The sequence below is a fragment of the Triturus cristatus genome, chromosome 1_2 (assembly GCF_964204655.1).
Source record: "Triturus cristatus chromosome 1_2, aTriCri1.1, whole genome shotgun sequence".
NCBI lineage: Eukaryota > Metazoa > Chordata > Amphibia > Caudata > Salamandridae > Triturus > Triturus cristatus.
The window spans coordinates 953,532,520-953,546,594 of NC_140580.1; the positions used below are offsets into that span (position 1 = coordinate 953,532,520).

At 42.5% G+C, this 14,075-nt stretch overlaps 1 protein-coding gene across 14 annotated transcripts in view; it reads left to right on the plus strand.

Moving 5' to 3' along the window:
- The window catches only part of ZNF618 (zinc finger protein 618), a 1,018,163-nt gene that overhangs the window by 455,625 nt on the left and 548,463 nt on the right, over positions 1–14,075 (plus strand). For all 14 annotated transcript variants that reach the window (XM_085610043.1, XM_085610045.1, XM_085609994.1 and 11 more), the window contains exon 5: positions 961–1,038. In XM_085610043.1, coding sequence (XP_085466169.1) covers positions 961–1,038 — 78 coding nt within the window. The remainder of the gene's footprint in view (positions 1–960; positions 1,039–14,075) is intronic.

Sequence of the window (14,075 nt, forward strand, 5' to 3'; positions counted from 1 at the left end):
AGCCGTATTTTACCCATGAGGGATAGAAAGTGAGTTTTTGTAGTTTTTCTTGTTGTTCTCAAACATTTACTTGGTGTTTCAAATAAAATTCCCAACTCCAGGGCAATTAAAATCTTTTTTATATACATAATCCAAGGAATCCTCTGTACATCTACGGTGAGGCAATCCGTGATAAACTGTTTTGTCAAATTAATGGATTCCCTTCGCCAAAAAGAGTGCCACAAAATGATTGGTGCCATACCTTTCTGATCAGATATATAGGGACAGCCAGTTCAAGATGGCAGTTAAAATATGAACAACTATAGGGAAGACTCGCCATTTTTTTCCAGAAGTTAAATTCTATCGTTTGTATTGCCAACGAATTGACATGCTTCCAGGCCCCAGCATCATACAAAGATACTGAAGCGGATTTTGCCTGGTATACTTTTTTTTTTTACAATATCTATCTATTTTAATCCTAGTTTTTTTGTATAAGAGAGTAAGCAGTCAAAATGAAACGATGGTCAACTACAGCTGCTGTACAACATAGGACACTTTTGCTATGTTAACGATCAGGGGGCTTATTGCTGCTTTTAAGGCTGCTGCTGCTAATTTAGTCTCTTTACTTCTTTTGAAAAAGAAAAAGGAAAGAGCTCTTCAACTCTCGTATTCTGATCGGCTGATTGGATTGCATTTGGCTTTCTTTTAAAAGGAAAAATATGCACTGAACTTCTGTTAAAAAGGCACTTTTTTCAGATGGGCATGTGAAAAGAGTTTGTGTGGAATCAAAGTTTTTCTTTGTAAAAGTGCTTACTGATCCTGCCCACAAGGGATAAATTCAGTGTTTATGACTTCAGTTGAGAGTTGACTTCCAAAGCCCTTAAATTAAAGATAATTACCTTTGCATTGCAGGTGATTAAGCTTAATTACATTTACGTATATTTGAACTTGACTATGCCATGTTTTTGTTTTGTTAAACAGGTTCATATGAATGTGGAATTTGTGGAAAGAAGTACAAGTACTACAACTGCTTTCAGACACATGTTCGAGCACATAGAGGTATTTTGTTTTCTTCCAATCCTATTTTTCCTGTTTTGACGTCAATGTGTTTTAATTTTTACACTTATGCAGCAGGTGTAGCTTGCCATGTGTACTGACAGTCTTTACAGTTACATGCTCAGAATTAGCTTTCGTGCACATCAGTCCATCATTAGACTAGTGCACGTAAGTGAGCAAAACTCTGCAGGTAAAATTGACAGTTGACGTTTTTGATAAACGAAAATTCGGCAACATTCTTATGAATATGCACTTGTCACTTATATTTTTGATTCAACATTGCCATATATATCAAAAACATTCATTTGCCACTTTTTTTCTCGCTGTAGACTTTCCTCTATGCCTCAAGTTTCTGCTCACTATTATTATGCCATATGTCAATATGAGCCTCCAGTTAACCTGTAGTCTGTAGACTCTGTATTCTAGGTGTGTTCTTTAAGATTTATTTTAAAGTACAGGTGCTTAGTAGACATAGTATATTACATCAAGTGTAATGTCCGTGTCAGTCCTGGGACATACTAGAGGGCAAATAACTAATTAAAGGCATACTAGATGTTCCATGATGTGCACGTTCAAAACTTAATCCATGAAACAGTGAAGAATATTGCCCTGGAGATCACCTACCCTGTGCGACGTGAGATGTGCCACTAGTAGTAAGTGTGAAATAAGCTTAACAGATTAGGGTCTTCTATAGAATGAATATTCTCGGCATGTGAGCTGTAGATCACATCCTTTGCATACTCCAGCCATCTAGTGTTGGGTCAGGATGTTTGCAAGTTGTTTTCCTTGAAAGAAGTCTTTCCAGTCATGAGGTAAGGTGGCCCCTCCTTTCGGTGATAGTGTCCATGGGCATGACTCCATTGTTAGATTGTTTTTTTCCGCCATCATGTTTGGATGTGTATTGCTGCGCTCCTGTTCAAAACCGTTCTTCGGGTTACCCTTGGTGCGCAATCCACTCTACCTGTGTCAGTATTGTTTCAAACGCGTATTCCACTTCACCACGTATCGTATCCGTTGAGAAGAACCTCTTATTTCGATCGATGGTCTTGGAAAGGCCGTCCGGCCTAACCGCGTCGGTCCACTTCACAGTCGATGGAATGGACTTCATTTGAGTTCTGCCCTCGGTGTCGCACCAAGTATACGCGTACCGATTGATGACTTTGTAGGACTTCTAGAATTACTTGCTAGAGCTGCAGAATATCATGGGGTGCAGTTTCACAAGAAATCTTTAGAGGAAGATTTCCTATTTGAAACACTCAGTACCACACACAGGGCTAGTCATACTCTGCCTATGCTTAAGGGCATGATGAGACATGCTGATGACATCTTTAACGATCCAGTGCGGGCTCGCATTCTCACCCCTAGGATTGATAAAAATTATAAAGCTGCTCCCTCAGATCCAGTCTTTATTAAAGGTCAGCTACCACTAGACTCTTTGGTTGTCTCTAATGCCCGTAAACGGTATAATTCACAGAATACAGGTAATGCTCCCCCTCCAGACAAAGAATCAAAACTATTAGATGTCTCTGGTAAACGATTAGCTACCAAGCAGCAAATCATTGGCACATTGCCAACACTCAGGCGCTGCTAGCCAGATATGATAGGGTACACTGGGATGAAATGGAGCAGTTGTTAAAACACCTCCCAAACACAAAGTGAAAGCCCAAGATTTAGTCCCGGAAGGGAAGCTCATATCCAATTTCTCAATAAGATGCGTTTTAGATGCAGACACTGCAGCTAGAGAGATCAACACTAGTGTGTTATTAAGAAGACATGCATGGTTGAGGATTTCTGGTTTCAAAATAGAAGTACAACAGTCTATTTTGAAAGCTCCTTTTGACAAGGAACATCTTTTTGGGACCGAAGTAGATAAATCATTCGAGAAAATGAACAAAGACACAGAAGTAGTCAAGTCTATGGGAGCTCTGCAGTCTCCCCCTAATTAGGGCTCCTTTGTCGCCCCTTCTACTGTGGGAGGTCCAAGACCATGTCCTCAGACAATACTGCTACCTTTCACAAAGGCAACAATCAATCTTCCTCTACAAGGTTTCTTTAGAGAAGGATATAGAGGAAACAATAACAAAGGTCGAGGCAGGGGTTCCGCACCGCGTAATTCCCCCTCCCCCAACAAGCAGTGACTTGCCTACACTTTCCCCGATCATCTAACACCTGTTGGGGGACGACTTCTACAATTCATCCCCATTTAGCAATCTATCACCACAGACAAATGGGTGTTAGGAATTTTCCAACATGGTATTGCCTGGAGGTTACAAACAATCCTCCAAACATACCACCACGTTCTCACAAAATGTTACCAGAACATTTACATCTACTTCAGCAAGAAGTACAGTCTCTCCTCTCCAAAGCAGCAGCCATAGAACCTGTGGCATTACAACATCAAAGGACAGGTGTGTAATCCCTGTACTTTCTCCTCCCCAAAAAGGACGGCTCCTTGAGACCTATTCTGGATCTCGGAGAACTAAACCTCTACATACTGTCAGAGCATTTCCACATGGTAACACTTCAACAAGTGCTTCCGCTTCTACAGCAGGGCAATTTTATGTCTACTCTAGACTTAAAAGATGCATATTTTCGTATTCCAATTCATCACGCTCATCGCAAATACCTCAAATTTATCATAGCGTGTCACCATTACCAATTCAAAGTGCTACTGTTTGGAGTCACCACTGCTCCCAGGGTATTTACCAAATGCCTGGCTGTAGTCGCAGCACATCTGAAAAGACAACACACCCATGTCTTCCCATACCTGGACGACAGGCTCATCACAGCCAGTCCTTACCAAATGTGTCTCCAACACACTCAACCCACTATTCACTTACTTCACCAACTAGGGTTTACAGTGAATGCGTTGGAAGTCTCATCTACAGCCTTCCAACACGCAAACTTATCTGGGAGCCTGAATAGATGCTCACAAAGCTCTAGCCTCTCCCAGTACAGCCAGAGTTCACATTATTCCATCCCTTCTCATTCAATTTCAGCCCAACCAATCCTTGCCAGCAAGAGTCTTCATGCAATTGCTGGGTATAATAGCGTCTTGCATTACAATTGTTCCCCATGCAAGACTTCTCTTGCGTCCCCTTCAAGAATGCTTAGTAAGTCAGTGGAACCAGTCGCAGGGTCGCTTAACGTATCTATTGTTTGGTAGGTGGCCGCACCCATCGCTCTCTGCAGTGGTGGAACCCTCAAAATGTATCCAAAGGGCGGCCCTTTCTCTACCCTGCTCCACAGACAGTGCTAACAGCAGACGCATCGCTCACTGGTTGGGGCGCTCACCTACAAAATCACACAATCCAAGAAATATGGACTCTAATGTACAGGAACCTTCATATTAATTACCTAGAGCTACTAGCAGTGTTTATAGCGGTCAAAGCCTTTCAAACTCACCTAATAGGCAAAACTGTCCTAGTTCGCACAGACAACATGACAGCTATGGATTACATACAAAAACAGGGGGGGGGACACACTCTCTCCAACTGTCACGCCTAGCACAAGCCATTTGGAAGTGAGCCATACATCACAAAATGTATCTCCTAGCAGAACACGTTCCAGGAGTAAACAGTCAAATTTCAGTGTGTATGACTTTACCGCTAGCGTCCCCACAGCGCGGGCAGTCTGGGGAGGCTGCCCTCTCCATTTGTGGTACAGGACGTCCCTGTCATAGTAGATCTGATGTAGTATTTGAGTTGGATCAGGTGCAGTCGTGCCTTTATGGCTACTTCCCTTGGGTTCATCAGGGCCACCTCCCAGTTGACGTCCTAGAGCTCACCCACGTCCCACCTGACCATCAGCTTGGTCAGTATGTCTGGCATATTATTGTTTAGTGACTTATAGTCGGGGGAGATAGCCTTCTGCTCTAGGTTTTCAAGCAACAATCTGACCTCTAGTGGTGCTTTGGCAGGTATATCTAAGCCCCCAATCTCTCCGCAAGCCAAGCATGCCTCAGCCGCGCATACTTGAGTTCTCTTCCAGGGGATCCTCATCAATAGTCATAAGCATTAGAATATTCCCGCCCATGCGCGGGACCCCGGAAACACTATACTATATGTGCCCCACATATATATATATATATCCATATATATATATATATATCCATATATATATATATATATATCTACTGGCGGTCGCCAGTAGATAGTTATAGTTAGGACCGTGTTTCCATAGGAAATCTGAAAATACTATTTTGAATAACTTTGGCGCCGGTTGACGAATCCTCGCAAAATTTTCTAAACTAATGGGGCGCTCCGCTCAGCTCCTACCCTGAAAGTCTCGGGGCGATTCGTCAAGTGAGGGCTGGGAAAAAAGGGGGGTCCCAAAACGCGTTTTCCCCATGCATCTTCCCATAGGACCTTTAGTCGAAGGTACAGCCCGAACGGCTGAACAGAATTACTTGAAATTTTGCAGAGAGGTAGTCCTCAGGTCAGGGAAGTGCCTTTTGCAGGTCTGGTGTCAATCTGTTCAGTAGTTCCTGAGAAAATAGCATTTAAAAGCATATAAATATCTATAAGCGCGTACCGTGCGAGCACCCTAACGTTCGTGAGCGTAATTCTGATTGGTGGTTACATGTTAGTCAACGTTCGAATCGGTCGAAATCAGGAAGTGTCGGCCGCCATTTTGTTTGTTTTCAGTGCGAGAGTGAAAAAGGAAGGTGGCGAACGTGAAAAGGGGGCAGGGTAGAGAGTTCCTGACCCCCTAGCCTTTGTCAGGGGGTCCCTGAAGGACCCCGAAGGCAGAAAACATTTTTTTATTTTATTTTTTTTTAAAATCGCGGGGGTGCGCGCACGGTTAAAAACCCCCCCAAAAAAAAGTTTTAATACGTAGTTTATTGTAAAATAAATATATAAAAAAATTAATAATACATACATAACTTAGCATTTAAAAAACCGTACAAATTCACTGAAAAAAACAAAGGTTTCATACACGTTATAGTTAGGAATTACCATTTAAAAAACCTTGCAAATTCACTTAAAAAACCATAGGTTTCACACATGTTATAGTTCGGTGGATATTTCACTCGTAAAAAACCAATGAAATTCCCCCGTTATAGTTAGTTCAGATAACTATAACTCGCGCGACCGCCACTCTATCACAAGGATGATGTCATGAGTGATGTCACTGGCCATGTCATGAGTGATGTAATATGTGACGTCATCAGCAGTGCATTGCGGGCGCGCGAGTTATAGTTATCTGAACTAACTATAACGGGGGAATTTCATTGGTTTTTTACAAGTGAAATATCCACCTAACTATAACATGTGTGAAACCTATGGTTTTTTTAAGTGAATATATATATATATATATATACATATATATATACCAGACCTGCAAAAGGCACTTCCTTGACCTTATGGCTACCTCTCTGCCAAATTTCAAGTAATTCTGTTCAGCCGTTCGGGCTGTAGCTGTGTCTAAAGGTCCTATGGAAAAATGCATGGGGAAAACGCGTTTTGGGACCCCCCTTTTTTCTCGGCCCCCGCTTGACGAATCACCCCGAGACTTTCAGGGTAGGAGCTGAACGGAGCGCCCCATTAGTTTTGAAAATTTCGCGAGGATTCGTCAACCGGCGCCAAAGTTATTCAAAATAGAATTTTGAGATTTCCTATGGAAACACGGTCCTAACTATAACTATCTACTGGCGACCGCCAGTAGATTATATATATATATATATATATATATATATATATATATATATATATATTTTGCACTTGAACATTAAAGTATCTGCATGCAGCTTCGGAGTCCGAGTTTACTTTCGTGACGGCGAGAGTGGGTGTTTTCATATATATATATATATATATATATATATATAATCGCTCCAACTGCACCTCAGGCCAGCGCACTCACGGACGGGTGCTTCGTACGCGGAGGTGCATCCGCGTTAACAATGCTCGCTCACTCCTTTATCCTTGTTGGTATAAGGAAAGCACTCACAGGGGGTTTTCTTTCAAATTTCTTTTAATTCATCCGCTCTGAAACATGACGCGTTTCGGCTACCGCCTTAGTCTAATGTTTTAAAGTTTCACGCCAGAAAACGGCTCACATTTAAAATTACGGCAATGGTCACATGATGTATTTACATGGAAATCAAAAAGAGACTCACATAAACAGGCGCCATATTGGAGAGTATAATCCCCCATTAAAGCCAATGTGTAGGACAAACATTACTGAATTATTTACAGCGTAAAACAGAGAATGTGAGATCACATTATTGTAGGAAAGTATATCTAACATACAATTGAATCCTGTTAGTCCAAAACAAATCAATCACGCCGTGTATCGGCCAAATTCAGAGTTCAGTTCGCTCGTATACTGCCGTGTATCGGCCTAAACACTACATTCCCATGTTGCATTGTATACCATCCCGTAAATCAAATCATCAAGAGTACATAAATCCGACTATACAGCTATGAAGATATCAGTCAATCATAAAATTCATCAATACAGAGATTAATCACCCAAATGCACTGCCAGTTCTTCCCCCACGATCATTCCCTTTGGCATCTTAGTGCTCAGATCAATAATAAACCTAGATTCCAGTCGACGTAATTGTTTGCTCCTCCTGTCACCACCCCTGAAGTTCATGGGGACCTGGTCTAGCCCATAGAAACGCAGCAGCTCCCTGTTGTTTCCATGTTTCTTGCCAAAATGTCTAGCCACTGAATAGGTTGCATCATTCTTGGCTATTGCTCTCATGTGTTCAAAGATTCTTATTTTTACTGGATGGATAGTACTGCCGATATAACGCAGTCCACATGGGCATTCAAGACAATAAACTACATAGGCGCTGTTACATGTGAGAAACTTATTTATAAATTTGGGCTTCTTAAGACCAATTACCTGATATGTGAGAGTCCTTCTACTATTCACACATGCCTTACACTTGCCACAAGGGTAAAAACCTTTAAGCTCCCTTAAGGTTCCCCCTGTGTTAGGTTTAGGGTACAGGTGACTTTGAACAAGGCTATCTTTTAATGATCTGGCCTTTCTGAAGGTTAACAGGGGAGTAGGTGGAATGTCTGACCCTATGACACTATCCGTTTTCAAGATATGCCAATTTTTTCTCATGATGGTTCTTAGTTCATTGGCATCGCTTGAAAAGGTGGTTATCATCCTGAATTTATTGATACCCAATTCATCTTTTTTCTTCTTCTTCCTCTCACCTTCGGCAAAGAGATCTTCCCTGGACATATCTCTAACCTTGTTAAGGGTTATGTCCAGAAGTTCCCTACTGTAACCTCTGATTAGAAATCTAATAGCACTGGCTTGTGCTGCTTTTTCAAAATCCACTTCCCTAGTGCTATTACGTTTCAGTCTTAAAAATTCCCCATAGGGGATACTCTTAATTAATCCTGATGGATGGTTCCTTGCCGCGTGTAATAACGAGTTTCCGGCCGTAGGTTTACGGTACAGTGACACATATATTTTGTTGTTATCAATACTAATATTAAGATCCAAGAAATTCACTGACTCTGAGCTAATTTCTCCACTAAACTCTAAATTTACTGTATTCCTGTTTAAATCCATGATAAATTCTCTGGCTGATTGTTCTGATCCATCCCAGATTATACAGAGATCATCTATATAACGATACCAGGAAATCATCCCACCCATATTGACATCGGTGGACGTTCTGGACACCTGCTCCTCCCACCAGCCCACGAATAAATTTGCGTAGCTGGGGGCGAAGCAGGTGCCCATCGCCGTGCCAGAGATCTGGCGATAAAAGTCCTCACCAAAAACAAAGATATTATTTTTCAAACAGAATTCTGTAAACTGAAGAATCATTGCATTATGTTCAGTGAATTTTAATGGTTTCTTTTTTAGGAAATGTGCCACTGCTTCCAGGCCATGTTCATGTTGGATCCGAGTGTATAGACTAGTTATATCTAATACAATCAGTTTGTATTCTGGATTCCACTGCTGTTTCTCAATTTGCATGAGGAAGTCCCGTGAATCTTTGATATACGCAGGTAATGTCTTTACCAGAGGAAAGAGAAAAAAGTCAATGAAGGTTGACAAATGTTCTGTGATTCCTCCCTGTGAAGAGACAATAGGTCTCCCTGGTGGTTTAGTGCTATTCTTGTGTATCTTGGGAATATGATAGAAAGTGGGCACCACTGGATTTAAACAACGGAGAAATAGGTACTCTTCCATGTCAAGCATGGACTTATCCAACCACAGTTTAATCATCTCATGATATCTTTGTATACTTCCCAGATATACATCTTTGGAGATCTTCTGATAACAGCTTTTGTCCGACAATTGCCTAAGTGCTTCCATTTTATAGTCTTCTCTAGTTTGTAAAACTATATTCCCACCTTTGTCGGAGGGCTTGCAGATGACCATGCTGTCCTTACTAAGGCTTTCAATAGCCTCCCGTTGTTCTTTTGTTATGTTTTGAGTTTTGTTCAAATCCGATTGTTTACTTCGCAGTTTTATGAGATCTTTATTGACTGCTTCAGCAAAGACATCAATTGCATCCGGGGGTAACTGAGGCAGAAATTGTGACATGGATCTTTTTCTTGGCCAAATCCTAGTTGTAATGTTCTTTGTAATTGATCCCCTTTACCTTGAACATTAGCAACTTGGTTTTCCACTCTTAGTGATTCCATAACTTCTAAGGCTGCCAGATCCTCACCAGTTAATGCATCCGTTGTTCGTGGTTTGTTAAGTTGTTTCCTTTGCTTGAGAAAGTTAGGTTTGGACTTCAAGTACTTATGAAGTTTCAACTTACGAGTGAGTTTAAAGAGGTCGATACGGGTTTGAGTATATTCCAGTTTGTTAGAGGGGCAAAAAGTAAGACCCAATCTTAATACTTGTTCTTCCGTATTAGTGAGGGTTTTAGATGTTAGATTGATGATGGTCAGATTATCTACATCCATTTCTTCCCCTTCCTGTTGCGGGTTGATCTGGTTGGAGCGTTTGAGCCTCCTGCTCCAGCCACCCCTCCTTGTTTTTCTTTTTCTGCCTCTGGCGGTCTGCTTTTGCCCCCTCTCACCCATGTTTGTCTCATAATGCGAAATTCCTCTTGAAAAGGGGTCTTTGTCATCATCTGATTACTTCCACCATCATCTGAGGATTCCCCACCTGTCACCTCCGACTCCGAGGTATCAATTCTTACTGCTGTAGATGTATTTGCATTTGCTTTCAATTCTTTGCGAGGACCTTCAAACTTTTTCGCAAATGTGAGTACTCTTCCCTGAGCGTAATCACGCTCATCCCGTTCAAACTTCTCGCTTTGTGGATTGGATATTGGTTGGACAGTAAGCCCTGGAGCCCCAAACATGCCCACTGGGGTTTAACATTAACATTTGGTGGCACGGCAACACCCACTTGGGTTGATTATGGTAGAACTACATTAACCAACATTCGTAGCGCACACGCCCACATGGGCAGGGATATTTAAACAGTGCGTAGGTGGTTCCACTTTGTTGCTGTTCTCTACCGCCAGTGATCAAGGGCTGGACAATGCCCGAAACGCGTTTGGCTGATTTTATTTGTGTTGGGGGCAAGAGGTTTTTATGTTCATCCACTCTGCAAATATAAGGACTGAGCTTGTTTGCGTGTGGCTTCTTCAGTTGGGGCAACTCTTGGTTTTTCATATATAAAAATAAGCAATTGCAGCCTAATAAACACCAGAGCTGAATCATGCTGTAAGGAATTTCCACCATACATGAAAAACATGCATTAGAAACAGGAGAAGCAACAATAAAATGTGTTTAGAAACTGTTTTAATACTCAGCAAACAGTAGAAATCCTCATAAAACACTGAAAGCATAGGAAGCTCCCAGGCTGCATTGCAAATACCCAGTCTAACAAGACTGAAAAGCTAACCTGTAGCTGCATAGCAATAAACTGACACCGTGCCTTTAAGGCACACCTGACCCCCAGCTTCCCATCATGCCTCAGGGGTGACAGTTAGGTCAGTTGTTTTTTCCGGCTCCTTCAGGAAGGATCCTGGCAACACAGCTCCACTCTTTTCTGATTTTTGTCAAAAAATATTTTCACTTTTCACAACTTTTATACCTTACTTCGACGTTTTTCATCATTTGAAGTAAAAAGCTGTCTTTTTTGACAGGTTTGGGCATTTTTTAACAACTTAAAATGCCATCTCTTTTTGACCCTTGCCCTTCTTGTGGTAAAAAGAAGGCCAAAACAGACTCTCATGGGGTCTGTATTCTTTGTCTGCCTGAGGATCATGATCCTAAGACCTGCCCTCACTGCCAGAACCTGTCCAGAAGAACTTTAAAGGACAGGGAAAGGATTTGCCTGTATGGCCTGACAGAAAGATCATCTAGAGGAAGGTCTCCGGTAAGGAAGGGCTCCAAGAGGTCTGGAACGCCTTCTAGAAGCAAGTCCTCGCGTCCTTCTGCTTCAGCGTCGGGCTGGTTCTGGTGCATGGAGTACTCTCTGTAGGGATGAAAAAGGCCCCTTCTCCAGGAGTTTCCCTATCCCGGCGATTCACAATAGATCCCATGCCTCAAAGACCATCTCGCGCATCCCTGTACCCTCCCAGACCGGCTCTGTTCACTTTATTTTTCCTCCCCACCTATGTGCTTAGTGGCTTTCTGCCAGGCGTCTAACACCACATGTCGCCGGCAGCAGCTATCGAACTCCCTTCCTGCCATAGAGATAATGCAGGCACGACTGGCTGGCAAACTGCGCTCGCTTCAATCTGTAGGTGGGACTGATATTGTGTGTGAACAGTCAGCTGTTTATGGCCACCATATTGACCGCCCAATAATAGGCCTGTATGTCTGGGAAAGAAATCCCACCATTGTAAGGGTTACACTGTAGGTTTGCGAGTGTTAACATTGGGTGTCCACCACACCACAGTAGGTTCTCAAGTCACCCTTCAATTTGACGAAAGTGGCCCCTGGTTTCAGGGAATAAGTGTGCTGCAGGGTTTATAGTATTTGGGGAGCATAATCATTTTAAACACAGTTAACCCCCCCCCCCCCATATCAAGGTAAGGGGCAGCATGCGCCACCTCCCGGCGTCCGCCTGAAAATCCTGTATCACCGGCACTGTTCCCTTTAACGTGCACGCGCGCCCACGCACTGAAGTCATCCCAAGCGCGAAGTGTCAAATATTTTGAACGCACACAGCACATCCCGAGTGCGGTAAGTGTCTGTGGGATTCAGGGGGGCTCTGGTCCACCAGCACGTGGAATTGGCACTTGCTCAATTTCTTTTCTTAATAGTGCGTAGCTGCAGGGCTGAAAATGGGCCTTTGTGAAAGTATTCGTGTCAATCGCATCGCCGCCATGTGCTGCAAATACCATGAATACTATCTCAAAGGCCCGCAATCAGCCCCACAGCTATGCACTATTAAGAAGAGGAATGCAGCAAATCTAAAGCAGGACGTGTGCTTTCAGATTCTGAAAGCACACATCCTGTTTGAGACTCTGCATTTCCTTTATTAATAGTGCTCAGCTGCGGGGCTAATGTGGGCCTTTGAAATAGTATTGTGCGCTGCAATTAACATGAATACTATCTCAAAGGCTCACAATCTGCCCCGCAGTTACACACTATTAGGAAATGGACTACAGCAAATCCATAGCTGCCAAGTTTTTGTTATGCATATGTGTGACATTTCTATTTTCCGGCATGCCTACAAGTGACAGCTGCATCCTCATGTGTAACACTTTGATTACCACTTTATAATGTGTAATTATAAAAGAAAATGTATGCAGCAGAAAAAGCTGACAGCCCAATTCATTTTGTTTCCAGCAATACTGTGTTTACTACCTTCTGCACATAGCACACTTGTGACATTTCTGGAGTTGCCATTGCTCTTACTAAAAAAATTACATATTACATAATGGATGTTAGTGACGCATGTTTAACCAAGTCTATGCTTTTCAACGGACCCATTCTCACTATAATAAATCACTGATTTATTTGTCTAAATTAAGCCTAGTCTTTTTAAGTCTCACTGAATTAGTGCGCATGTGCTGCTCGGAGAGATATTTAGTAGGTGAGTTTTTAAAGTGCTGCTCGCTGGCCTAGCGCTTGCGTTCACGCGAGTGTGCACGCGCGCAGCCGGCAGCTTTCAGCACCCGAGGCACCATCTGTAGCTTTCACTTTTTCCGCTGTGCGCTGTCCAAGTAGACTTTAGCCCCTTCCCCATGCAGTCTTAAGTTGTAAATTCCCCGCTCCCCTCCCATGCCTAAGCAAGCAGAACAGAGGCGACTTCGTGGCAATACTGCGCCTGGTCCATGTTGTTACCAGCTTCAGTTTGACTGTCGCCATTCGTTATTTACTTTGCATTGTTTTAATGACCTTACTTTCTTTACATTCTATTTTTTTTTTTTTTTAATGCTCAGTTTTGCCAGTGCCGAGACTCGAACCGGGTTCCCCAGGTCCAATGTCGGCAGCTCTGCAGGTTATGCCACAGCCTCTCTCTTGCTGGGCATATGTGTCAGTGTATTTATCTGCGACCTTCTTTATGCAAGAGGCCGGCAGCAAAGCCTGCTCCCAGGGCTGTCCTCGTCTCCATTGTGACCCTATCACCCATCCATTCAAACTAAGCTGCAGCTTCCTGATAGGCCCTGGGGGGCGGGGGCATCCGCCAAAAACAAATTAACTCAAATTTACATTTGTGCTGTTTTTATCAAATGTTTGTAAGCAAACGTCCTCAACCCACTTCTTTCTGGGTTTCGACGATGACAGTGAGAGACATGTTTTAGGGAATGTGACTGAAAACTGTTAACTAGTGCTTATAGTTTTCCCACTGAAAAGAAGTGAGCTTCAAGGCTTTGCGAGCGTACGTTTGAGCGGAGCTGATTCAACCTTTTTACAGCAGATCAGTAAAATTTTGCAACTAATAAAAAAAAATGTTGATTCTTGATTTACCTTTTTTATTTAATATTTAAGCATCATTCAATAAATAAAATGTACATTGAATAAACCGATATCTCATGTCAATAAAACTAACTCTTGTCGCGAAGAATAGTTAGAAGTTTTGCAAATATGCTAGTGTTTGTTTCTTTCTCTTAGCTTGAACTATTTGCAGCTTCC